Genomic DNA, 27603 nt, shown 5'->3' with positions numbered 1-27603 from the left:
TGCATTGATGCATGTATTTAATTGAATTTTTGTATTCTACATTAGGTCATGTTGTGGCGTCTCCCAGCCACCGTACACAAGTCAAGACATAGCACAGGAAATGTTGACACGACAAGATATACACATTAATTCATACCAGAAAACACTACTGTACACACAGACACACAAATGATGACTGCAAAGTAAATGAGGATGATAATGGAGCCCTTTTAGCGGAAACCACAGAACCATCCAAATCTGGCACACTGTCGGTTTCACATTAGCAATCAGCACAGGAGTGAGAAGACACCATCTGTGGCCATCAACAAGACATCAACAAGTCCCCTCCACTACAATACTACAGCCTCTGAATGGTCCCACAAGGCTAAAATAATGTGTTGTATAAACCATGTGAGGAGATCAAAGTGAAACTTGTGGCTGCTTAAATTAAGATTTTTCAAAAAGAAGAAGTACAACAATAACGAGAGGTACTGGAGGGAGGATGTGTACTGTAATTTCCAGCATACACAGTGCATCCAGAAAGTATTCACAGCACTTCACTTTTTCTACATTTTATGTTACAGCCTTATTCCAAAATGGAGTAAATTCATTTTTTCCTTCAAAATTCTACTCACAACACCCCATAATGACAACATGAAAAAAAGTTTTTTTTTTAATTTTTGCAAATATATTAAAAAAAAAAAAAAAAACAAGTAAGGAATCACATGTACATAAGTATTCACACCCTTTTCTCAGTACTTTGTTGTTGCACCTTTGGCAGCAATTACAGCCTCAAGTCTTATTGAATATGATGTCACAAGCTTGGTGCACCCATCTTTGGGCAGTTTTGTTCATTCCTCTTTGCAGCACCTCTCAACCTCCATCAGGTTGGATGGGGAGCGTCGGTGCACAGCCATTTTCAGATCTCTCCAGAGATGTTTAATCAGATTCAGGTCTGGGTTCTGGCTGGGCCACTCAAGGACATTCACAGAGTTGTCATGAAGACACTCCTTTGATATCTTGGCTGTGTTTTTAGGGTCATTGTCCTGCCGAAAGATGAACCGTCGCCCCAGTCTGTGGTCAAGAGCGCTCTGGAGCAGGTTTTCATCCAGGATGTCTCTGTACATTTCTGCATTCATCTTTCCCTCAATCCTGACAAGTCTCCCAGTTCCTGACGTTGAAAACATCCCCACAGCATGATGCTGCCACCACCATGCTTCACTGTAGAGATGGTGCCTGGTTTCTTCCAAACATGATGCCTGGCATTCACACCAAAGAGTTCAATCTTTGTCTCATCAGACCAGAGAATTTTGTTTCTCACGTCTGAGAATCCATCAGGTGCCTTTTGGCAAACTCCAGGCAGACTGCCATGTGCTTTTTACTAAGGAGTGGCTTCTGTCGGCCAGTGGATTGTTGCAGAGATGGTTGTCCTTCTGGAAGCTTCTCCTCTCTCCATGACTATTCAAATCCATTCAAACCCGCTTGTGTCAACTTGAGTGCATGTTATCAGGGGTATGTAAACTTTTGATCAGGGTCATTTGGGTAGTTTCTGTTGTCATTATGATTTAAAAAGAGAAAACACAGTTGTTTGGCAGTAAATGGTTTCACACAACCACTAACCATGAGTGAACAAAACATTTTTGTTATCTTTCATATTCTCTGAATAATGGCAAAAAAAATCAAAAATTCTGCCAGGGCATGTAAACTTTGGAGCACAACTGTATTTGCAGATTTATGGCATGTCAATTATGCTTTCCTGGAATGCTCATTTGTGCATGGTAGCACTTTTGGCTCTATATATCTCCAGATTTAATGACACCAGATGTCTGTTGTTAATAGGAGACATGATATAGTACTATCAGGAAAACATGTTATATCTGTGACAAAAAAAAATATACTTGTCTTATATACAGTGGTGGGCACAGCTAACCAAAAAGTTAACTTTGATAACCATTAATCTGATAACTGAAAAGTTATCTTTAATGACACGAAACTAATAAACTGCTAAAAATTTTATCTTTATTACAGATAAATGATATCTTTTAGTACTGATTCAGATGCGGCCACATCAGATTACACTGTCGGCTTCTGATACACAAGTTTCACTTTTACTTTTCGCTGCTGGGTAAATTCAAGGATCACAAACATAACACCGCATGAAAAATGAATGCATAAAAAAATAAAACCCCAAACACTGTCATCATCTTTCAAAAGCAGTAAAACACAGTATTAGAAGTCACAGTTTATCTCGGTATTAGATACATCATCATTTACGAGCTAAAAGCTGCTGTTTTTTTCACACACTTTGAAACAACCAAAATACGTCCATTAATGCATTGATTGGCAGAATAAAACCCACAATACTCCCTGCGTCGACCAGCCAATCATGTTTTGCGTTTAATGATGATGTCATCAGCAAGCGACAGGCAGCCAGTCTGCTACAAACACACGACAGATGGACTAAAATGTTTGATTTTAGGGTTTACAAACATTTTTGACCGTTAAACTTTGCTCACTTTACCAGCAAAAAAAAAAGCTATCAGACTGAAAGTTATCAGAACTAAATTTATCAGAAGATAATTGGTCCGATGATGGTTTTAAAACTTATCTGAAAAGCTAATCCATTAGCAAAAACATTAGCTTCGATAATTATCTGTTATTGGATTAGCTGAACTGTGCCCACCACTGGTTTATATATATTTATAGTGATATCATCATGATGTAAGTCATACCATGTGATGCCATATAATTAGCTGATTGATATAAGATTCGGCTCAACTCTCTAGTCCTATTGGTTGTGAAGATATCCTGAAAAATTTATTTTTGAACTATATTTTTGATTATCTTGACCTTAGACCAATCAGCTCCAAATGATGAATACCAGCAGACACACACCCAGACAACAATCCTGCCTGAAAATCTGGTTACCTGAGTGATTTTATACTCATACACACACAAAGGGACTGAATACACTGGCAGTAGTACAGTGTAATAAGAAAAAATGTTAAATCTATACTAAGAAAAATGCTGAACTGTGATTACATAATGCCTTTATTTTCTTTTTCTTTTTCTTTTTTTTTGCAGAAAGCTTATGCAGACTTTTCTTTAGAAATAACATTTTACTTCAGCAGATTTTGCGCAGTATGAATGCATGAGTTCATGTATAGGCAGAAAATATTTTTTAAACTGACAGGTGGCTGTACATTCAAGATAACAGTCCACTCTGACATGTAAAATGTTTTTCATTTGTTTGTTTATATGAACTGTAGTAATGTTGTTCTCTGCGGGGGTCACTGACCTTTTTGCCCTCTCGGTCAGAGGTCGGGTTGTTGGTGACTCTGAAGTTGTTCAGGTCGAGTATATCCTTCATTTCATAGTTGTCTCCACGCCGCTTGCAAACAATAACAGCCACATCAAATAAAAAAATATGTCTGCAGAACAAGAAGCAAAAATTTGTTTGATTATCAAACAAATGATGTGATGCAATTTTTATGCTTTATTGTTCAGTTTTCGTGTGTGCATGCATGCGTGTGTGTGTATTTAACAATTTTGCAGGAAAAACCCACAGGTAAATTAAAAGAGAACAACCTGTCTAGTTTCCTCCTGTCGAGGCTGGAGGTCACACGCAACTCTCCGTCTCCTTTTGGCCGACCATAGGTGTTTAGAGGCTGGCACTGAAAGTCAATTAAAGACATTTAATAATGACTATCATCTGTGTATCAGTTTGGTAACTTGCTGTGATCCAGAGGTATAATTCCACATCAAGGACTGATGCAATTAAATTATGTAATCATTATTCTGTCATCTTTTTACACAATGTTTGTTTCAGACCATCAAACTGATGGGTAATACATTTTCTCCCAGACTTCATGCTGAGCTGAGATGTTCCGGTCTGTCAGCCAATCACACTAACAGACCTACAACAAAAACTCAAGCACGATCAAGATCATTCACCGATATCTCAGGAATCATTAGTTGGACCATCTTAATTTTTCATGTCAATGTATTTATGAAATCTAAGTATCTATGGCCTGTGCAGTCAGACTCTTCCAGGTACTCCTGACCCTGTCTGGTTTCCGAATTTAAGCACAGTAGGTTCTGATTAGTACTTGGCTGGGAGACCACTTAGGAACATGTTTCTAACTTCAGTTGCAACAGGAAGGGCATCCAGTGTAAATCTTGTGCCAAATCCCAATATGGATCCCTGTGGTGAACCCAATCAACTGAGGGCAGTTAAAAGCAAACAAAAAATAAAAAGGTTCTATAGGCTGCCGGAAACTTGGTTCACTCAAAAACAAACAAAAAAAAAACATCCACTGAAAAAAATTTGGAGTGATATTTAATTGAAAAAACCTAGGCAAGTTTTTTCACTCAGAAATTCAAAGTAAATTTTACAAGGAGAATTCTTCAGTAAATTTTACTTGCATATATTAGTTTATCTAAAAGAATAACTCAAGTAACATTTACTAGCAATTAGCAATTGAATATTTTCATTGAATTTTACTCTGTCCTTATTCATAAAAAGTAAAACTTTTTTAGCTGTTCCCCTTGTTTTCACTCAAGGTTGCCACAGCAACCTTACATGAACCTAAGTATTTTCTACTCTCCTATTTTACTCTTCCTTTTTAGATATTTAGATATACCTTTATATACTAGCATAGTTCCACTTTACAATTGGAATATAATATATAAGATATACCTTACTGAATTTTCATGTAGCATCTATGATATAAAATCAAGTTTTATGGGTGAACACATTCAAATCATGTAGTTTTAACATAACATGCAAAAACTTAAAATCTAACTTGCTCAGTGAGCATAATAAAATTCTGGAAGCTATTTCCACCCAAGTAAAATGTAACCAGAAACAATTTTATTGACTCACCTAAATGTAAATTTGTTGGGTCAACATGATGAATTTGCATTACTTTTACTTAATTTCCATGGTTCAGGCGAACTACATTTGTATGGGTTAATGGAAAAAAACAGTAGGTCCCTTTGGCTGCTCACTTGTTTGCGCTCGGGGTCGCCACAGCAATTCCAAGGTGGATCTACATAAATTGTGCTGATCAAACACAGCAAAGTTAAGTTGACATGTAACTGTACTATTTTAAAAGTAGTTGTAATTACCCTAATAAATTAAGTAACTCATAATCATATCAAATAAGTTTAAATGGCCTAAGGAAATTAGATCAGTGTGTTACATTTACGCTTACAGGTCAGGGGTGGTGGATGAGTGGTTAGTGCACTTGGTTTCAGTACAGAAGGTTCCCCGTTCAAACCCCACCCCTGCCACATTTCTCCAAGTAATGTGGAGTTGCATCAAGAAGGGCATCTGGCATTAAACCTGTGCCAATTCAACATGCAGATCCACCTTGGATTTGATATGGCGACCCCGAGTGCAAGCCTGGGACTGGAGCATGACACAGGAGTGGATTTTCACTCCCGTCCCATCCCGCTCCCAGAAGAAAAATCCCATCCTATCCAAATCCTGGACTGGAGTAAAAAAATAAATCCCATCCCGTCCCACTCCTGTAAAGATGACTCCCAATCCCATCTCGCTCCCACTCAAAATCAGTCCCACTCCCATCCCACTCCCGTATGTCTTCGTGGCTAGGATGCGGTTTGACATCTCCCAGTTGTGGATGTAGTGCATGGTGACCGTTATGTACGTTATGTAATTCGTGTTGGTTCTCTCAGATCTGTGGTAAACGCATGGTCTCTGCTCTAAGTGATTTTGAGCGATTGGCGTGTTTGTGGCGCGATATTGCGCCACATCACGTCGCGTTGCCCTCCTCCCCAAGTTGAAAAATCTGAACTTTTTCGTCTCGTCGCGCCGTGATGATCAATCAGGGACTGAATATGTAGTGACGAGGAGATGTCTGGAGTTTGACTGAAGATGTGAACATGTCCTGTCTCTGGTAGCAGCCTGTGAGCAGGACTTATGTCTCTTTTGTCCTTTATTTCACAATTATGACAGAGTTTTTGGAGCGAGCAGCAGCACCACAGGGGGAGCAGAGTTTCTTTTTCTTTTTATTTTACGTGCGCGTGCGAGCGAATTGTCCGTGGAGATTATTTTACTTATTAACTACACAGATGTATAATAAAACAAATGGTGACTGGTTTCTAAACACAATTATGACAGAGTTTTTGGAGCGAGCAGCAGCCCCACAGCAGCGGGAGCGGAGTTTATTTTTCTTTTTATTCCGTGCACGCGCGAGCGAATCGTCCATGGAGATTATTTTATTAATTAATCAATCAATCAATCAATTTTTTTATATAGCGCCAAATCACAACAAACAGTTGCCCCAAGGCGCTTTATATTGTAAGGCAAGGCCATACAATAATTATGTAAAACCCCAACGGTCAAAACGACCCCCTGTGAGCAAGCACTTGGCTACAGTGGGAAGGAAAAACTCCCTTTTAACAGGAAGAAACCTCCAGCAGAACCAGGCTCAGGGAGGGGCAGTCTTCTGCTGGGACTGGTTGGGGCTGAGGGAGAGAACCAGGAAAAAGACATGCTGTGGAGGGGAGCAGAGATCGATCACTAATGATTAAATGCAGAGTGGTGCATACAGAGCAAAAAGAGAAAGAAACAGTGCATCATGGGAATTAACTACACAGATGTATAATAAAACAAATGGTGACTGGTTTCTAAACACAATTATGACAGAGTTTTTGGGGGAAGAGCAAGCTGCAGTCCCACAGCAGGCAGCAGAGTTTCTTTTTTTTTTTTTTTTACATGTGCGCGCGTGAACGGGACAGGAGGTCCTCAAACTGGGTCCTGCAGAGGTGGAAGGACCGCTGAAAGCAGCCGTCATCCAGACTCAGCTACTGCAGCAAATAATGATACTCCCTGAATTGGGAGCTTTCCACAACAACTCGCTCCGTGTGATCAGGTCCGTAATGTTAACTTGACTGACAACCGGAGCCGGCGAGCGGAATGGAAGCTCCTCCTATTTGATGACGCACCGGGGTGAATTTTCGCAGCAAAAGCAGAGCGACACACCAGGCGAAGGAGGCGCGTCTGTCGCCACGCATGACGCGATCCCCGCAAATTTGTAGCATCTGATCGCGCCCGGTGTGAACGCGTTTTGGTTGTTTTAAATAGATGAAAATCATCATCTATTTTTGGCATTCCCGCTCCTGCCCGCTCCCGTTCATTTTTTATTCCCGTCCCATCCCAATCACGGGATTGATAAAATTTTGACTCCCATCCCACGGGAATCCCACAGGAATCATGTGAAACACGGGAATTCCCGAAAAATGTCATCCTCTACCTGGGACCAGCTGAAGGAACCTACTTTTTACTTTTGTTACATTTACCCTTACAAATCTAATTGGCCTGAACCATGGTAATTGATTAACAGTAATGCAAATTCATCATGTTGACCCGAGAATTTTACACTTAGGTCACTCAGCAAAATAGTTTCTGACTGCGTTAATGCATTTTACTTGGGTAGAAATACTTTACATAGTTTTATTATGTTCACTGAGCAAGTTATTTTTTGAGCATGTTACCATGGCAATGGCCACAAACAACAAACAAATGATTCCAAGTATTTGGATCAAGGTAAACCAGCTTGCTGATGATGACAGATAAAGTATATTGCTTTAGGAAATCCAGCTTAGTTTGGTGTCATTGTTTCCCATATTTACTGGACTATTTTTATCACAATGGCGTATTAGTTACATCTGTCAAAAAATGTGTCATGAAGAGGAAAAAACATATATATATATACTTTTATTTTTGAAACATGGTACCACTGCCTCACAAGAAATAAAATTCATTTAATTTGTGCTTTATTTATTTATAACACCCCATTAGCAAGCATAGGCTAATGGGCTAATTAATGTTAATGCATGAGGCACAAAGTATACAGAGTAAACTGCTTCTTGTCACCACTGAACAGATCAAAATGTCATAAGTGCCCAGATACATGGACTGTTTCAATGTGGAGCTAAATGTCCACATTTAGCTCATTAAATGAAAATGGGTCACTTCATGAAAAGGGGTCACCATCACACAAGCCACCATTATTGGTCAGTAAAAACGCAACAGCCCTATGTGCAGTGAAAAAATATAAAATGATTGTCACTTTTGATTAAATAACTGTGATAACAAAGAGGACATAATTATCTTGGAATTTTTCTTTTTTGAGTTTTTATCTGAAAAGGGGGACACCTAACCTCACCAAATTTGTGACACATGGCACCTAAGTGTTATTTTGGTAAAAATAAACAGAAATCACTTCAACTAATTTATCTGAATTTACTTCTGATTTGATGGGCACACAGTCAAATTAATTTCTCCCTGTAGACCAGTGTCTTAATCACTCAGTACGGCTGCAGAGAGCATGCCAAAAATGTGGTGTTGAATGTAACCCATAGTGTCCTGGTTTGTTACATTTAAAACCCATGTTCCTAAACAGCTAATTTATTCAATAAATAAAACTCCAGTTGTGTTGTTTCAAAGCACCACTCTTGAGAGCCTTAAACCCATGGAGGGATCGAATTTAGTTGAACAACAAAGTAACAGTCATCAATTATTCACTTTGTGTTTGTTTCACGCTCAAGTCCTAATATAGCCACCAAAAATAGCACTCTGGGGCTTCCCACGAGCCCACCCAAAAAACGTATAACATGACATACAAGGTCTGTTAGAAAAGTATCCGACCTTTTTATTTTTTGAAAAAACCATATGGATTTGAATCACGTGTGATTGCATCAGCCAAGCTAGAACCTTCTTGCGCATGCGTGAGTTTTTCATGCCTGTCGGTTGCGTCATTCGCTTGTGAACAGGCTTTGTGTGAGCAGTGGTCCACCCCTCTCGTCGGATTTTTATTGCGAATAAAATGTCTGAACGATTTGGAGCTTTGCTGCATCAAATTTTTCCAGAAACTGTGAGAGACCTCCAGGTGGACACCATTCGGAAAATTCAGATGGCTTTCAGGGACGATTTTATGGGGATCACACAGATTAAGGAGTGCTCCAGCCGGTTTAAAGACCACCCACAGTGTCTGAGAGCGCGGCGCACTCCGAGCGCCGATTGACAGGCTGAAACCCCGCTGAAACAACCAGATTATTTCCAACGTGAAGGCTTTGTTGATCCGGGACGTCGTCTGACTTCCACAAAAATGGCAGAAGACGTGGACATCAGCACTTTTTCGGCACATTCCACTGTTACAGGAGTTTTTTTCATGGAAAGAGAAGTGGAGGCATGCGCCACGGAGCTGCTCATGGCGCGGGACAAAAGCCCCATTTACACACAGATGGTTTTGTCGGCGAGTAGTACGTAGACCGAAGTTCGCGGTAGTTCCGGCTGTTTTCGCAGTGAAAGGGGCGGAGCTCGCCGGCTCCAGTTGTCAGTCAAGTTAACATGACGGACCTTGATCACACGGAGCGAGTTGCTGTGGAAAGCTCCCAATACAGAGAGTATCATTATTTGCTCCAGGAGCTGTGTCTGGGTGACGGCCGCTTTCAGCGGTCCTTCCACCTCTGCAGGACCCAGTTTGAGGATCAACTGTCCCGTTCACACGCGCACATGTAAACAATTAAAAAAAAATAAAAAATAAACTCCGTTGCTTGCTGCAGCTCGCTCTTTCTCACAAAAACCTCTGTCATAATTGTGTTTAGAAGCCAGTCACCATTTGTTTTATTATACATCTGTGTAGTTAATTAATAAAATATTCTCTACTGACGATTCACTCATGCGCACGTAAAAAAAAAAGAAAGAAAAAAAGAAGCTCCACTCCCTGCTGCTGTTTGCTGTGGGGCTGCTCCTCCGCTCTTTCCCCAAAAAAACTCATGTAAACAATTAAAAAAAATAAAAAATAAACTCTGTTGCTTGCTGCAGCTCGCTCTTTCCCCCAAAAACCTCTGTCATAATTGTGTTTAGAAGCTAGTCACCATTTGCTTTATTATACAGCTGTGTAGATAATATGTAAAATAATCTCCAGGACAATTCGCGCGAGCACGCACGTAAAATAAAAATAAAAAGAAGCTCCGCTCCACGCTGCTGTGGTGCTGCTGCTCGCTCCAAAAACTCTGTCATGATTGTAAAATAAAGGACAAAAGAGACATAAGTCCTGCTCACAGGCTGCTACCAGATACAGGACATGTTCACATCTTCAAACTCCAGACATCTCCACGTCACTATATATTCAGTCCCTGATTGGTCATCGCGGCGCGACGAGAACTGCGGCACTACAGGAAGCGGCAGGATGAAACGGCGATTAAAAAATATCAAACGCCGTTGTTCGTTGTCACAGGAGGTCTCCGGGAGCGCTCCCGGGAATTATTCGACATGTTGAATAATTTTTTCGACGATTCCCGGTAAAGCCGGAACTAAGCCATGCCCCCTAGTGCCGGCGTTAACAGCGGCGTGTGATCCTTAAGACTTCCAAAAACTCTTCCGGGACGCTTCCGGGAGCTCTTACCGTCTGTGTATAAATGGGGCTAAAACCACCTCCATGTTGGTCTCACAGGACGGCTTTCAGATGGCTTTCAGATGGCTTTCGGTGGCTTTTCAGTCGTGTGACTATCCAAGAAATTGTGGACAAGCTGGACATGCCAGAACATGTCCTGTGAGGCTTCATCACGGTGTTGCTTTGCACCATACGGCTCCACCGCGACGCGCGGAATTCCTCCGCTCCTCTTTCCATGACAAAAACTCCTGTAACAGTGGAATGTGCCGTTCATTTCCAAACTGGACGCTGTGTTGATCCGGGACATCGTCTGACTACCACAGGAATTGCGGAAGACATGGACATCAGCACTTTTTCGGCACATTGAGACAGACGTGCGGAGAAATTCCGCACGTCGCGGCCGAGTCACATGGCGCAAAGCAATGCCGTGATGAAGCCTCACAGGACATGTTGGGGCATGTCCAGCTCATGCACAATTTCTCAGATAGTCAAGCGACTAAAAAGCCACCGAAAGTCGTCTGAAAGCCGTCCTGTGAGACCAACACGGAGGTGGTTTTGTCCCGTGACATGAGCAGCTCCGTGGCGCATTCCTCCGCTTCTCTTTCCATGAAAAAACTCCTGTAACAGTGGAATGTGCCGAAAAAGTGCTGATGTCCACGTCTTCTGCCTTTTTTGTGGAAGTCAGACGACGTCCCGGATCAACAAAGCCTTCAGTTTGGAAATGATCTGGTTGTTTCAGCGGGGTTTGAGCCTGTCGATCGGCGCTCAGAGTGCGCCGCGCTCTCAGACGCTGTGGGCGGTCTTTAAACCTGCTGGAGCACTCCTTAATCTGTGTAATCCCCATAAAATCGTCCCTGAAAGCCATCTGAATTTTCCAAATGGTGTCCACCTGGAGGTCTCTCACAGTTTCTGGAAAAATTTGATGCAGCAAAGCTCCAAATCGTTCAGACATTTTATTCGCAATAAAAATCTGACAAGAGGGGTGGACCACTGCTCACACAAAGCCTGTTCACAGGCGAATGACGCAACCGACAGGCGTGAAAAACTCACGCATGCGCACGAAGGTTCTAGCTTGGCTATTGCAATCACACGTGATTCAAATCCATATGGTTTTTTCAAAAAATAAAAAGGTCGGATACTTTTCTAACAGACCTCGTATCTCAATAGTGGATTTTATGCATTCCCCATGGTCCATATGTTCATATCTTACAGTCTATAGCACCTTGGTAGGAAATTTAAAAATTGACCATCATGTCACATATTGGTGACCCTTTTTCATGAAATGACCCAAATAAACTTTTCAAACAACAAATTTTATGGATAAATTTGCCTTAGCCTAGCCATCCCAGTTGCAGCTGTCCCAGAAAGTGCAAAAGAGTCAAATACAGAGTTATTCTCTAAGACCCAGCCCTCCTCCTCATTCAGATCAGTGTAGAGGAGCAGCATACAGTTGTCATACATGCAGACGGTGCCATCTTGTGATCATAGATGATAATGCAGTATATTTTTTGACACTATAAACTGCCATAAAATATAAGAAGTAACGGGTCCAACGAAACAAGAAAGAAAAAAGCGCAATTTAAAAGTATAGTCCAGTACTTGTCTGTGGAGAGAATAACTCCCAAGGTTTTAACCCGTTTCTGCCCAGACTTTTTTTTATATATATATATATATATAAGTGGAAAAAGTTGCATTAGTACCTTTGAGATTTTTTATTGTCAGTAGGAAATGACAGTGATACACTTCAGCAACAGTTGTTGCCAGTGGGGCAAAACGGGTTAAGGGAGATGCCCATAATTCATCTGGCTGTAGCAGACAGGGGTTACTTTACAGAGGTAGGAACAGACTGTTTGTCTTTCAGGATTGTAGTGATCCATGATCGATTCTGCCTCATGGTGGATACCGTGACACCAGTACATGCTCCCATATTGGACCTTACATTTGTGTAATGTCTTTTTTAGCACTGATAGATTGGATGTTTTAAACTGAAATTAGTGTATTTCGACTATACATCACTGAGGTCATGCAAACTCACTTTCACACTTTCAATGCATTTTGCATTTCAATGCCTGGAGTAGTTTCCCCAGTGACGGTATCATGCAGGAACACAGACATCTGAGCTATAATGGATTAATTTTTATTGGCATTAAATACTTGTGTGGAAAAACCAACAAGGGATAAGATGCATAAAATTTTGTGCAGATTCAAACATCTGTAGTTGTATAAATTATGAAGCATCCAGATGCACTCTGAATTTTTAGAACCTTTGGAGTTTTTACACTGCACTTTGGAGGGGCTTTCTAAACATGCATGCACGCAGCAGGCATGTGCATCACATATAAAGTCATGCACGCACATAGTTTTGCTTTCTAATAAAGTTTATAGAATGTGCACAATCTGCCCTATAAATAACTATGACATCCAACCGGCTTCGGCAGAGATGCTGAGGGTGACAGAATGAGATGGTGTAAGAACTGTATCCACAACAAATGACAAAGTGAAATGTGGACTAAAATCAGAAAGAATAATAAAACTGTATAAATTTTTGTATAGTCACTGTGCTGTATCCATATCAGTCAAATAGACACATGCTACAAACTCATATTTCTGCACATCTGATTCAGTTTCACACCTTAATTTCATATTTCAGTGTATCACGCTTGGCTCATGGCCCAACAAAGTTGCACATCAGGTGTGCATGTTCTTGACAAAGCGGTTTCCAGTGTATTTTTATGCATCTGCTTCCAAATGTTTGACATTCACTGGCAGAAAGAGCTCCATCTGTTAAAAGACACCACCATGTCTTAGGGCGGTCAGCCATTGCTGCTTTTTGATACCTGACTGTGTATGTTTTTGGCTCCATCATTTTTTATAATTAATTTATTTATTTTTGTATATCCAGTTGGGGTCTGAAAATGGGTGCAATCTATGGTAAAAGTAGCACTGTAGAACACTGTGAGGAGGCTTAAAGTTTTAAACATATTTTAATAATTCATGATGTCGTGTGAAATCGTGATCGACAAAATGTGAATAATCGGGCTTAACAGGTGCCGACTAGTGGACGGGTTTTCAAATTGGGCAAATTGAATTAGTGAATTAAAATCCACGTAATGTATTTTTTTTTTTTAATTTAAAATATCATTAAAAAAAAGTTTTTATATTGATGAGGTGGTTTTTCAGGCAATTTAATACAGTCTATTTTGTTTAAAAAAAATGTGGAACAGAAACACATTTTTTCGCTATTACAGGTCACATTACTTACAGAAAGCGTCAAGTAACATTATTAAAATCCACAATGCAGTACATGTGGACCAAGTAAAAGATTGAGAGCTTGTTAAATGTTATAAGAGATGACGTTACAGCAGACTTGCATTCTGTCGCCATGACTACTGGACTTGCAGTTCACGTGAGAGCCTCGCTAGAATAACTTTAGTGTGAGAACATAGAACCAAGCAGTCACATTCCATCAGTTAACTCAAATGCTGTCATTTCACCATTCTGCTTTGTGGACATTCTAAAAATATCACTAAACGTTTATACAAATCTGAAATTGAATCCCAGCTTGGGGGTACTCAATTAAAGGAAGGGAAAATGGATGAAGGGGTACAATATGCAGAAGCCTCCTTCTCCAGCCTCCTTCTCCTCCAGAAATGACACAGATGAAAAGCATGTTGCACTCTTCAGCAGAAGACAGTTTTGAGATCCAAAAAGAAACATTTCAGCTTTTTGGTGGGACAAATGCAGAAAACAATCGTGTTATGGGAATCACTTGGCAATATTCAATTACTTTCACATATAAGTGGAAATAAAGTTGTGATCAGTGGTGGGCACAGATAACCAAAAAATTAACTTCGATAACAGATAATCAGATAACTGAAAAGTTATCTTCGATAAAGATAAAACAATAAACCACTCAAAAATGTATCCGAAGTTACAGATAACCGATAACAGATAAATTCCAATATTATCTCTGGCACATTTACAACTACTAGTAAAACAAATTTAATAACTTCCAGTAATATTAAAAGTAACAGACCCAAACAATGAGACCACACTTTTTTCTTTCAACATTCTGCCCTTGCTGAAAGCTCTTGCTTACTACTGTGCTCCCAGCACAGAGGCACCACGAGAGCAGCCATAATGCCAGCTCTCTATCAATTACAATGCTCCGGTCAGGTGGAGGTCTTGAAAAATAAAGTCATGCTGAGTTATGGTTTTGATTTATAAATACCATTAATATCAATAGAATAACTCCATTAATGTCAATTCTGTCATTTGTACAAAGTTAAAATATAACATATATCTTTTAATGTTGAATAATGCACTAATTCTGAGGTTTTGTAACAAACAGACAGATCGCAAAGGATTCTGGGTAAAAGTGCCTCTGCTAAACACTGACTGGTTCAGTCATTCATTATGTAAACCAACACGTTAATGTGACGTCTGTCGTGTGTTGGTGTTTAAAGATAAATGTGCTTTTGTAAAATATTCAATTTTTTTACTTGTAAAAACAGGCATTTTTACGGAGCCCTGCAAGTGTCATCGCAAAATGTTTTGCATGTGGAGAGAATGTGCACACGTTTTATGATGTTATAAAACGTGTTTTACACTGTGCGAGATGATTTTTCAGGCAGGAATTTTTTGGACCGAGTTTCAGGTTAATCGTGCATCCTGCATCGTGTAGTGTACATGGAGTATCAAGCTGCGGTCAACATCTGACGACCACCTCCTGATCGCCGATCGTATGGTCGAATGAGAATCAAACCTGTTTGATATATTATTGTGGTTGGTGGCCGTCGTGAGGGTTTCCTGCTGCTGAAAGCTACAAGCATCCAAACGCTTGCACTGTGCCTGTGCAAACACTGCAGAGCTGGCTTGTAATGTTATTATTATTATTACTACTATTATTATTATTATTATTATTATTATTATTATTATTATTTTGCTGTTGTTTTGTTTTGTTTTTAAACTTCATTTGTAAAAAAAAAAAATCAAAAAGTTGATTTGACAATCATCTGATATAACCGGGGTCAAAATAAATAGAACACTGCCATCTACTGGTTCCCAGACGCTTAGTACTTAGGGTGACTACTGCCATGAACACTACTGGCCAGTAGAGATGGCAGTAGAGGCCTTGAAAACAAAATTCCAGGTAATCCCTGTCTGCTACATTTAAAATGCATGGAATTTAACAAACACAAATATAAAACCAACATCTATAAACGCAGAGAATATATTGAAGAGAGTTTTAGGCACTAGAGTTTAATGCTGTGGTCCGTGGAGCCTGAACAGAGTGTCTGAAATGCATTTGTCCTGTCGTGATGTACTGAAATTACGTCATCGTACCCATAATGCACTGCGAGGCAGAGCATGTGCTCACAAAACCTTAAAAATTAGCACATTACTTTATAACTAAAACATATATCTGATATTTTCACTTTCTAAAACTTCAGACATGACAGTAATTTTAAATAACTTGTCCAAAATTAGTTTGGTTAAAATTTGAACCATAAGTTAAAAATGTATGCCTCTGGATGACTTAGGTGATATTGCCAGCATATCGGTATGGTGTTAAAATAAATATTTTTTGGTTTTTTTGGCCATTTCTCCTTTGTCTGCAGAGGATTGAGACGCTTTTCATACAAGCAGTTCTCTTCTGTTTGCAAAGGTTATAACTGTGCGTCTGTTGCAAAACTTTTAACAGGTGGGTGCTGAACTGATTTGAAATTTTAACAATGCTTGTCGCTGTTCAGCTTTGTTTACTTTGTTTATCGGTTTAAAAATTATCGGACAAAAATTAATCGGAAGATAATTGATCCGATAATGGTTTTTAAAGTTATCTAAAAAGATAATCCGATAATGAAAACATTATCTTCGATAATTATCTGTTATCGGATTATCGGAAGTGTGCCCACCACTGGTTGTGATTAATATGAGTTTGGCCTTTTTTTTTTAATCCAGCCTAATTTCCTCAATTTTGAAGTCGGGATGGAAAATGGGGCCAAAAATAGGCAATGGGAGACCGCCCTCACATATTTTGGACTCTCATATTGGACACGCTAAATATAGATGATAGTTGCCGAAACATGTTTTGGCTCACCAGGTTCTCGATGGACCTCTGGTACTGGTCAAGCTCCCTTAGAGTCTCGTTGTCTCTCTTTACCTCATTGACATACTGAGCAAGGTCCTGCACAATGCACACATGCACACAGTTTGTTTAGTCAAGTCTGTAGATGTGAAATATGTTATTGCATGTGTAGTTATGGATGTGACACACAAATCCTCTACGATAAACAGATGTGGGATTACTTCATAGCGCCGCTTCGCACTACATTGAGAACCAACGCTGTCTGGACAGCAAAGTCCCATTCTCACTTTTACAAGGATGCATTCCAGAAGTACACTAAGTAAGTAAGTGTTGTAAACCCTGAGGCCCATTGGTACTGGTGTTTATTCCCAGACTTCATAGTGTGAAGATTCACTTCATTTTAGTTCCCAAGTCAATGTCAGTATGCATTTACAGCTGGGTGGACTAATCTAGATGATGGACAATCTCGATGAAGTGTCTTTTCCAAAGTTGCAAACATGTAGTGTGAATGTGACTCGAACATAGGTCAACACGTTGGTAGGCCAACTCTATATCCCACAGACCTACCTGCTTAAGATCATGGTCTACAGCTGTGACAAACCACAGTGTGAAGGTTAGTTACCCATAGTGATCTGTCGCGCAGTTTGATGATGCAATGTATTACACTTATACTATGTGATATGTGCAAAACAACCATAGCACACCCGTAACTTTAGCAGAATCTTGGCTTTTCCAGAAACTCTCACCGTGATGTCAAGAAATTCTTGAGAATGTTAAGGGTCCGCAAAAATGCAAGGGATTACCAAAGTACAAGATCACCGCACAATAACGAATACCCCAGTTCATCCTGGACATCCTCCCTGATCCTATAAGGTTTTCTAAGGTATAAACAAGGTTTCAAACAATGACCTTCTGGGATACATACCTATGAAAGTATGAAGGGGGCTTCACACCTACGATCTCTCATGTACCAGTCCACCCAGCTATAAATAGGTACTGGCCTTGGCTGGGGAAGTAACCTGTGACGGACTGGGTTCCTGTCTGGGGCAGTCGTATAGGCTCATTCACTTCACACTATGCGACAAACTCACAACTGTCCAGATTTACGCAAAGCTGAAAGAAGGCTGTTTATCAGTGGGTGGGATTACTCAAGTGTTTCTCAGTACAAATTATGTAAATTTGGTGATGAGCCCCAATATTGCTCCAATTTCATGATCTCAAAGTCAGATTCTGACTCAATTTCAATCATCACTTGAACCATTTAGATATTCACACAGTCAAGCGCTCATGTCTATCAAGAACCAATTACAGCTGTACATCTCTAACAAGACTCTTAGATCCTCTGATACTGACGATCTCCCCTAAACCCCACTAACAAGCGTGCTTTCCAATCCATAGCACCTAAAGTCTGGAATAACTTCACTTCTGTCCTTTTATTCTATTGATTCTCTGGACTCTTTCAGGTGAACCTTAGCAATGAAAACATAAAAGTAGCTTTTCCTTTGAGGCTTCTTTATGCTTACTCTGGATGGCATTACCCTGACCTCTAGTAATACTGTGAGAAATCTTGGAGTCATTTTTGATCAGGATATGTCATTCAATGCGCATATTAAACAAATATGTAGGACTGCTTTTTTGCATTTACGCGATATCTCTAAAATTAGAAAGGTCTTGTCTCAGAGTGATGCTGAAAAACTAATTCATGCATTTATTTCCTCTAGGCTGGACTATTGTAATTCATTATTATCAGGTTGTCCTAAAAGTTCCCTGAAAAGCCTTCAGTTAATTCAAAATGCTGCAGCTAGAGTACTGACGGGGACTAGGAGAGCATATCTCACCCATATTGGCCTCTCTTCATTGGCTTCCTGTTAATTCTAGAATAGAATTTAAAATTCTTCTTCTTACTTATAAGGTTTTGAATAATCAGGTCCCATCTTATCTTAGGGACCTCATAGTACCATATCACCCCAATAGAGTGCTTCACTCTCAGACTGCAGGCTTACTTGTAGTTCCTAGGGTTTGTAAGAGTAGATTGGGAGGCAGAGCCTTCAGCTTTCAGGCTCCTCTCCTGTGGAACCAGCTCCCAATTCGGATCAGGGAGACAGACACCCTCTCTACTTTTAAGATTAGGCTTAAAACGTTCCTTTTTGCTAAAGCTTATAGTTAGGGCTGGATCAGGTGACCCTGAACCATCCCTTAGTTATGCTGCTATAGACTTAGACTGCTGGGGGGTTCCCATGATGTTTCTTTCTCTTTTTGCTCTGTATGCACCACTCTGCATTTAATCATTAGTGATCGATCTCTGCTCTCTTCCACAGCATGTCTTTTTCCTGATTCTCTCCCCTCAGCCCGAACCAGTCCCAACAGAAGACTGCCCCTCCCTGAGCCTGTTTCTGCAGGAGGTTTCTTCCTGTTAAAAGGGAGTTTTTCCTTCCCACTGTCGCCAAGTGCTTGCTCACAGGGGGTCGTTTTGACCGTTGGGGTTTTTTCGTAATTATTGTATGGCTTTGCCTTACAATATAAAGCGCCTTGGGGCAACTGTTTGTTGTGATTTGGCGCTATATAAATAAAATTGATTTGATTTGATTTGTTTCTGACTGCTGACTTTTGATTCTGATCTTTGTTCCTGATAACACATCTTTGATCCTGATGTTTATTCCTGTTTACACAACTTTGATCTTGACCATGAGCTTTAACCTGATTCTTCACCTTTGATCCTGATCATGATTGCTGACTTTAATTTCTGAGTGCTGACTATTATTCTAATCTTTGTTCGTGATCACTCATCTTTGATCCTCATCTTTATTCTATTCACACGTCTTTGATCATGTTCCTAAAGTCTGATCCTAACAATGATCTTTATCCTGATTGTTCACCCGTGGTCATCCTCATTCACTTTTGATCCAGGTTGCTGGGGAGGTGATGGTCTAGTGGTCACGCATTGGGCTTGAGACCAGAGGATCCTCGGTTCAAATCCCAGCCTGACCAGAAAATCACTAAGGGCCCTTGGGCAAGGTCCTTAATCCTCTAGTTGCTCCCAGTGTGTAGTAGCCACCTTGCATGGCAGCAGCCTGACATTGGGGTGAATGTGAGGCATTGATGTGTAAAGCACATTGAGTATCTCATGCAGATGGAAAAGCGCTACATAAATGCAGTCCATTTACCATTTCATTGCTGACATCTGTTTCTGATCTTTGTTCCAGATCATTCATCTTTGATCCTGATGTTTATTCCTGTTTACACATATTTGATCTTGTTGCTGACCCTTGATCCTGACTATGACCTTTTTATCCTGATTGTTCGCCTTTGAGCCTCATCATTCATGTTGATCCTGATTCTTGACTTTTGATGAGTGCTGACCTTTGATACTGATTGCTGACCTGTGATTCTGATCCTGATCTTTGTTCCTCATCCTAGTTGCCAATTTTTGATCATGTTCCTGTCCTTTGATCATGATCACTGAAATCCATATTTGATCTTTGTTCCTACTGCTGACCTTTGATCTAATCATTGACCTTTGGCACTGATTCCTTGCTCTTGATCGTGAATGTTTTTTATTTGAGTTTTTCCACACCACTGCTCCAAAATTCACTGAGTTCTTCCCTGCGTCACACCCCACCCCTCCAGTCCGTTAGACTTTATGTAATCCTGCTAATAATCAATCACAAAGACATGCGTGACAACCTTCTTGACAGGTAAAAATTGGTATTTTGCTGCTGTTTAAAAATTAAACAAACAAAAAAGGAGAAAAGGGCAGACTTTTTCTGGTAAGTTCTCAAATCCTCTGCCTGTCCAACAGCTTCCTTCAGAAAAAAGACTCAGTACTTAATGCAAATGTTTATCATTCACACTCACCTGGAGCTGTGAAAAATGATTTATGGCTTGTTTTCTTTTTTTTCCTCCTCTAATAGAAGCTGATAGCTGCTTTCAATTATCCGCTGAAACCAGTGTTGTGGTGGTGAAAAGCTGAAATCACAGTCTTCACCACAACATTTACCACAAGCAACGCACTCACTTTCATGGCATCAAGAGCGATCTTCAAGTTGTTCTTTTCCACAGCGTCGGGAGTGTGTTTGACGAGCTCCTGTAGGGAGGGCGACACAAAAGTGAAAACTGATCACAAACGCAGAAATTACACATCCAACCACAAAACAAAAGAAAGAAAAAAATCATTTTTTTAAACTCCAGAAATCATCTTTCTGTTCTTTTAAACATCTCCCATTGAAGGTTAATAAAAAGGATGATTAATAAAAATAATACACTGTAAATGAATGGTTGAGAACTTGCTGCACATTTAAGCAGCTTTTGTTGCCATCTAGTGGGCAATGTGAGACTTTCACAACGTCTTGCACATCTGCTTGCAACCCAAAACTCGGTTTCAAAAAATACATTTATAAATGTCAGGAATGCATGATTTATTTATGTTTTTCATGCAGAGCTTTGACCTCCCAGTATTAATGTATAAAATTTCGATTTTGAGAGTTTTAATATGCGAAAGTTTACCAAAAGGATGTACCGTAGGATGGAATTTCTCCTGACAAGTACAACTTACCGTTGTCAGCAGATGAGCATAGTAACAGAGATAAAGGCCACCCAATAATAAGGCTTTACTAACAAAAATGACATAATTTCATATTTTCACATCATGCACACTCAACAGCCACATACGTGCACAGAAATTATTATTGTTTAAAGTCCATTATGCACCTCTGTAGATTTAAACAGTAAATGGACTGCATTTATATAATGCTTTTGCCATCTGTATCAGATGCTCAAAGCGCTTTACAATAATGCCTCACATTCACCCCGATGTGAGGGTGCTGCCATACAAGGTGCTCACTATAATGCAGCAACTAAGAGAATATTTAGAGCAGCTGAGATAACAGGGTTTTAAAAAGGAATAGTTTGGACCATCTGTCATGCTTCGTTATCATGTTACGGGGTACCATATGTCACATGTCATAGAAGCCAATGGACGTTGACCTTGTTTGACCTTTACTTTGGAGACCAAGCATTCAGCACAGTCAAAACTATTCCATTTATTAGTCCTATTAGCTCAACCAATAATTTGCATCACTTTTACCAAAATTGAACAAAGTTTATCTTTTGACCCCTGTACAAACTGAAATTTGTCACCATTTTTGCTGTTTTAACATTTTTGCTGTTTTTTGCTGTAATAGTCCAAACTATACCTTTTTGGAATCAATATGATCAGACAAATAATGTAGTGTAGTTTTCAATTTGATTGGAGCATTTTTAATTTTGGCCCCTGGGTAATTCTTCAATTGACCCCTAATGTCTAAGCCTTAGACATGCTTGTATCACCATTTTCAGGATTATTTCAGTTATGTGCTGGACTACTACACACCAGAAGCAACTAGGGGATTAAGGACATTGCCCAAGGGCCCTTAGTGATTTTGCGGTCAGGCTGGGATTTGAACCAAGGATCCTTGTTGTGAAAGTGTAGTGACACGGACCCACAACAGGGGGCGCAAATGAACGGTCAATAGATGAGCCAAAAAATAACAATTTAATGTTGTGAAGGTGCACAACGAATACACAGACAATCTCAGAATATGATTACAGTCAATCCACAAAGGTGACATGTGGGCAGGCTCGAGGATAGAAGACGTCTGTCCTGAGAAGAGCCGGAACCACACGATTTCCGCCACCACCGAACCTGGTGAATACTGGAGCCGCCAAGTCCCGAATTCCCAGGTGATCACCGTCCCCGACACCTGGCTGTTATGCGCGTACTCGATCCAGGCCAGATGGTTACTCCAGGCCGTCGGGTGCGCGGATGTTACACAGCGGAGGGTCTGTTCCAGCTCCTGGTTGGCCCGCTCTGCCTATCCGTTCGTCTGTGGATGGTACCCGGACGAGAGGCTCACGGTGGCCCCCAGTTCCCTGCAGAAACTCCTCCAGACGTGAGAGGAAAACTGGGGACCACGATCCGAGACTACGTCAGTGGGTATCCCATGCAGACGGACGACGTGGTGGACCAGGAGGTCTGCTGTCTCCTGGGCCGTAGGGAGCTTCGGGAGGGCCACGAAGTGGGCCGCCTTGGAGAATCGTCCACTATCGTGAGGATGGTGGTGTTGCCCTGGGACGGTGGGAGACCCGTGACAAAATCCAGGCCGATGTGGGACCAGGGGCGATGAGGCACAGGAAGCGGTTGGAGCTGACCTTGGGACTTCCTGTGGTCAGCCTTGCCCCTGGCACAGGTGGTACAGGCCTGGATGTACTCCTGGACGTCGGCCTCCATAGACACCCACCAGAAGCTCTGCCGGACAACTGCCACTGTCCTTCGCACCCCTGGATGACAGGAGAGCTTAGAACCATGACAGAAGTCCAAGACTGCAGCCCTGGCCTCTGGTGGGATGTATAGCTTGTCTTTTGGTCCAGTTCCCGGGTCTGGGCTTCGTGCCAGGGCCTCCCGGACGATCTTCTCCACGTCCCAGGTGAGGGTGGCCACGATAGTGGACTCAGGCAGGATGGGCTCCGGTGGATCCGACAGTGCAGTTTTGACCTCCTCTTCGTGTACCTGGGACAATGCATCCGACCTCTGGTTCTTGGTCCCGGGGCGATAGGTGATCCGGAAGTCAAAACGCCCGAAGAACAGTGACCAGCGGGCTTGCCTGGGGTTCAGCCGCTTGGCGGTCCTGATATACTCCAGGTTCCAATGGTCAGTGAAAACCGTGAACGGCACAGACGCTCCCTCCAACAGGTGTCTCCACTCCTCAAGAGCCTCTTTCACTGCAAGGAGTTCTCGAGTGCCGACGTCATAGTTCCGTTCAGCCGGGGTCAACCTGCGAGAAAAGTAGGCACACGGGTGAAGAACCTTATCGGTCTATCCGCTCTGGGATAGCACGGCTCCTATGCCTGAGTCAGAGGTGTCCACTTCAACCACGAACTGGCGGCTAGGGTCGGGCTGCACCAAAACTGGCGCAGTAGAGAACCGTCATGTCAACTCCTTGAACGCGGCTTCGCACCGATCCGACCAGGTGAAGGGGACTTTTGGAGAGGTCAGGGCTGTCAGGGGGCTAACTACCTGACTGTAGCCCTTAATGAACCTCCTATAGAAATTAGCAAAGCCGAGGAACTGTTGCAGCTTCCTACGGCTTGTTGGTTGGGGCCAATCTCTCACCGCCACAACCTTGGCCGGATCAGGGGCGACGGAGTTAGAGGAGATGATAAACCCCAGGAAGGACAAAGACGTGCGGTGAAACTCGCACTTCTCGCCCTTCACAAACAGTCGGTTCTCTAACAACCGCTGCAGGACCTGACGTATATGCTGGACATGGGTCTCAGGATCCGGAGAAAAGATGAGAATATCGTCCAGATATACGAAGATGAATCGGTGCAGGAAGTCCCGCAAGACGTCGTTAACCAAGGCTTGGAACGTCGCGGGGGCGTTGGTGAGGCCGAACGGCATGACCAGGTACTCAAAGTGACCTAACGGGGTGTTAAATGCCGTCTTCCATTCCTCTCCCTTCCGGATCCGAACCAGGTGATACGCATTTCTAAGATCCAGCTTCGTAAAGATTTTGGCTCCATGCAGGGGGGTGAACACGGAATCCAACAATGGCAACGGGTATCGGTTGCGAACCGTAATCTCATTCAGCCCCCTGTAATCAATGCATGGACGGAGTCCGCCATCTTTCTTGCCCACAAAAAAGAAACCTGCCCCCATCGGGGAGGTGGAGTTCCGGATCAGCCCGGCAGCTAATGAGTCCCGGATGTAGGTCTCCATTGATTCGCGCTCAGGTCCTGAGAGGTTGTACAGCCTGCTGGACAGGAACTCAACGCCTGGAACCAAATCAATGGCAGAATCGTACGGACGGTGCGGGGGAAGGGTGAGTGCCAGATCCTTGCTGAAGACGTCAGCAAGATCATGGTACTCAACCGGCACTGCCGTCAGATTGGGAGGGACTTTGACCTTCTCCTTAGCCTGTAAACCGGGAGGAACCGAGGATCCTAAACACACCCGATGGCAGATTTCGCTCCACTGAACCACCACCCCAGACGGCCAATCAATCCGGGGATTGTGCTTCAACATCCATGGGAAGCCCAAAATCACGCGGGAGGTAGAAGGAGTTACAAAAAACTCAATCTCCTCCCGATGGTTTCCAGACACCACCAGAGTTACTGGTTGTGTCTTGTGTGTGATTAAAGGGAGGAGGGTGCCATCTAGTGCCCGCACCTGCAATGGCGAAGGAAGCGCCACCAGAGGGAGCCCTACCTCCCTTGCCCATCTGCTGTCTAGCAAATTCCCTTCTGACCCCGTGTCCACCAGTGCTGGGGCTTGAAGGGTTAAATCCCCGCTCAGGATTGTAACTGGGAGTCGTGTGGCAATCTGTGTGTGTCCCACGTGAATATTTTGACCCCCCCTTAGCCCAGTCTCTGAGGGCAGTTGTTGTTGTGGCCGTTTGGAGCAGTTTTTCTGTATGTGCTCCTTTGAGCTGCAGAGAAAATACTCCCCGCGGACCAGCCTCCTCATTTTGGCCCTGTGCGTTTCCCTAACAACGTCAACAGGGGGAGCTGTTGCCCCACGGAGCGCTGCGGCTGTGGAGCGTGTGGAGGGCGGCCCCTTTTTGAACCCGGAAGGGAGAGGGACGGCGCGTATCCGGCCACGTCCTTCGCCTCGCTCCCGACGGCGTTCCTCCAACCGATTGTCTAACCGTATAACGAGATCGATAAGCCCATCTAAATCCCGCGGTTCCTCCTTAGCTACCAGATGCTCCTTCAGGACCAAAGACAGTCCGTTTATGAAGGCGGCGCGGAGCGCAACGTCATTCCAGCCGGACCTCGCAGCCGCGATGCGGAAGTCGACTGCATATTCGGCTGCGCACCGGCGCCCCTGTCACATTGACAGCAGCATTGTTGAAGCAGTCTCTCCTCTGTTAGGGTGATCAAACACTGTTCTGAACTCCCCCACAAACCCAGTGTATGCTGATAACAACCGTGAGTTCTGTTCCCAGAGCGCCGTAGCCCAGGCGCGTGCCTTACCCCGAAGCAAAGCAATAACATAAGCCACCTTGCTGGCGTCAGACACGTACATCACGGGTCGTTGTGCAAAGACGAGCGAACACTGCATCAGAAAGTCCGCGCACGTCTCCACACAACCCCCGTACGGCTCAGGGGGACTTATGTATGCTTCAGGGGATGGAGGGGGGGTTTGTTGAACGACCAGTGGAATGTTAATACCCGGCACCGGGTCGGCAGGAGGAGGAGCCGCAGCAGCGCTCTGATCGCGCGCTTCCACCTGTGCGGTGAAAGCCTCCATCCTGCGATTAAGGATGATGTTTTGCTCGGACATCAAATCCAGCCGAGCGGTAAAGGCGGTGAGGATTTGCTGCAACTCACCGAGCACGCCTCCTGCAGACGCCTGTGCACCCTGCTCTTCCATTGGCTGTCCAACAGATGGATGACGCCCCTCGGGATCCATGACGCTGGCCGAGATATTCTGTTGTGAAAGTGTAGTGACACGGACCCACAACAGGGGGCGCAAATGAACGGTCAATAGATGAGCCAAAAAATAACAATTTAATGTTGTGAAGGTGCACAACGAATACACAGACAATCTCAGAATATGATTACAGTCAATCCACAAAGGTGACGTGTGGGCAGGCTCGAGGATAGAAGACGTCTGTCCTGTGAAGAGCCGGAACCACACGATTTCCGCCGCCACCGAACCTGGTGAATACTGGAGCCGCCAAGTCCCGAATTCCCAGGTGATCACCGTCCCCGACTGTCGGATCTGGTACTGCTGGCGAGAACAAAGACAGTCAAGTGTGGGTGTGTGTACACCCAGTAACAACAGCGGTGGGAATGCCACCTCCACGTCTCACTCAATATGCTGATGAATTTACAGTGATCCCTCAGAGGAAAAGAGTGCCATCCTGCACTCACTCAGCCTCCACAGGAAGAGGGACCGGTACTCCTGCAAACACTCACAATATACAGCTTATAAGTAAACACAAATGGCTGAGGATATTACCTCCATTGAAGTACGATATCTCGGCGATGAGGTGGAGATGACGTCTGGGTTTTATGGAGTGGGATGATGAAGAATGAGTGACAGCTGTCAGGACATAATGAGTAACAGCTGTCACTCCCGGCTGTGTCCGTGGCGGCAGTGCCCTCTCGTGCCTGAAGCCCGCACTTCAGGCAGGGCGCCCTCTGGTGGTGGGCCAGCAGTACCTCCTCTTCTGGCGGCCCACACAACAATCCTCTGGTCTCAAGCCCAGCGCTTTAACCGCTAGACCATCACCTCCTCGAAAAGGTCTCTGTGTCCACATAATTACAATATATATTTCAATGCAAGTAAGTGCAACTTTAAACATTCTGTTCTGTGTTCACATTTTCAGCTGAAGCTAACTGAATCATATTTTTATTTTTTTATTTATTTAAAAGATAATTCTGGTGTTTAAATTTGGAAAGTTCACATTCATGTTTATAAGTGACCTCAACAGTCACACAGCAAGACATCAAACTCAAATGAGATCTCTTATTGATGCAATGCTGTGGGTTTTTGGAGTTTTTTGTTTGTTTGTTTGTTTGTTTGTTTGTTTTTTTACATTTTTATCTTCCACAGATCATTAATTCAGCTCAGCAGTTGTTGTTGTTTGCCCTGCCAACTTCAGTGTGACCTCTGATTCATACTGACCAAAGGAGCAGGTGTCACACAATTATCACAGGGCACAAAAAAATTAATAATTTTTTAAATCAGGGATATTTTGTCTGCTTTAAACAGCGATGAATAATTGAGTGTGGTTGCGTTTGACTGCACTGATGCTTCCAAGCATAAGAGCTGCAATCATCTGTAAAAAATAAGTTAATTTAGCAATATCGTGCTTTAAAATGTGGCAAATCTCTAATGAGGTATCACTCCCCTAAAGATCAGTGTTTGCGAATTTGTTGAGACCAACTAAATTATGTTTCACGAATACACACGTTCGCGCGTGTGTTTGTGTGTGTGTGAAAATGAACAAAAAAAATGAGTTCATAATTATTTACTGTTTATCAACATGAACAAACGCCTAAAAAAACATGGAATATGTCGCCCTCAAGTGGCAAAAGTGGTAATTTATTTTTTTAACAACCAAC

General features: G+C 42.5%; 1 protein-coding gene across 4 annotated transcripts in view; it reads right to left on the bottom strand.

Moving 5' to 3' along the window:
- LOC117522288 (guanine nucleotide exchange factor VAV3-like) overlaps positions 1-27603 on the bottom strand; it is a 178850-nt gene that overhangs the window by 81242 nt on the left and 70005 nt on the right. For all 4 annotated transcript variants that reach the window (XR_004564191.1, XM_034183680.1, XM_034183681.1 and 1 more), the window contains exons 11-14: positions 20510-20578; positions 16507-16593; positions 3568-3653; positions 3278-3410 (exon numbers count right to left, since the gene is read on the bottom strand). Coding sequence is in view for 3 of the 4 variants with exons in the window: in XM_034183680.1 (XP_034039571.1) it covers positions 3278-3410; positions 3568-3653; positions 16507-16593; positions 20510-20578 (375 nt within the window). In the remaining variant the exon portion in view is untranslated. The remainder of the gene's footprint in view (positions 1-3277; positions 3411-3567; positions 3654-16506; positions 16594-20509; positions 20579-27603) is intronic.

Source organism: Thalassophryne amazonica, chromosome 12 (assembly GCF_902500255.1).
Source record: "Thalassophryne amazonica chromosome 12, fThaAma1.1, whole genome shotgun sequence".
NCBI lineage: Eukaryota > Metazoa > Chordata > Actinopteri > Batrachoidiformes > Batrachoididae > Thalassophryne > Thalassophryne amazonica.
The sequence above is the reverse complement of the archived record's forward strand: the minus strand, read 5'-3'. Positions and strand labels throughout refer to the sequence as shown.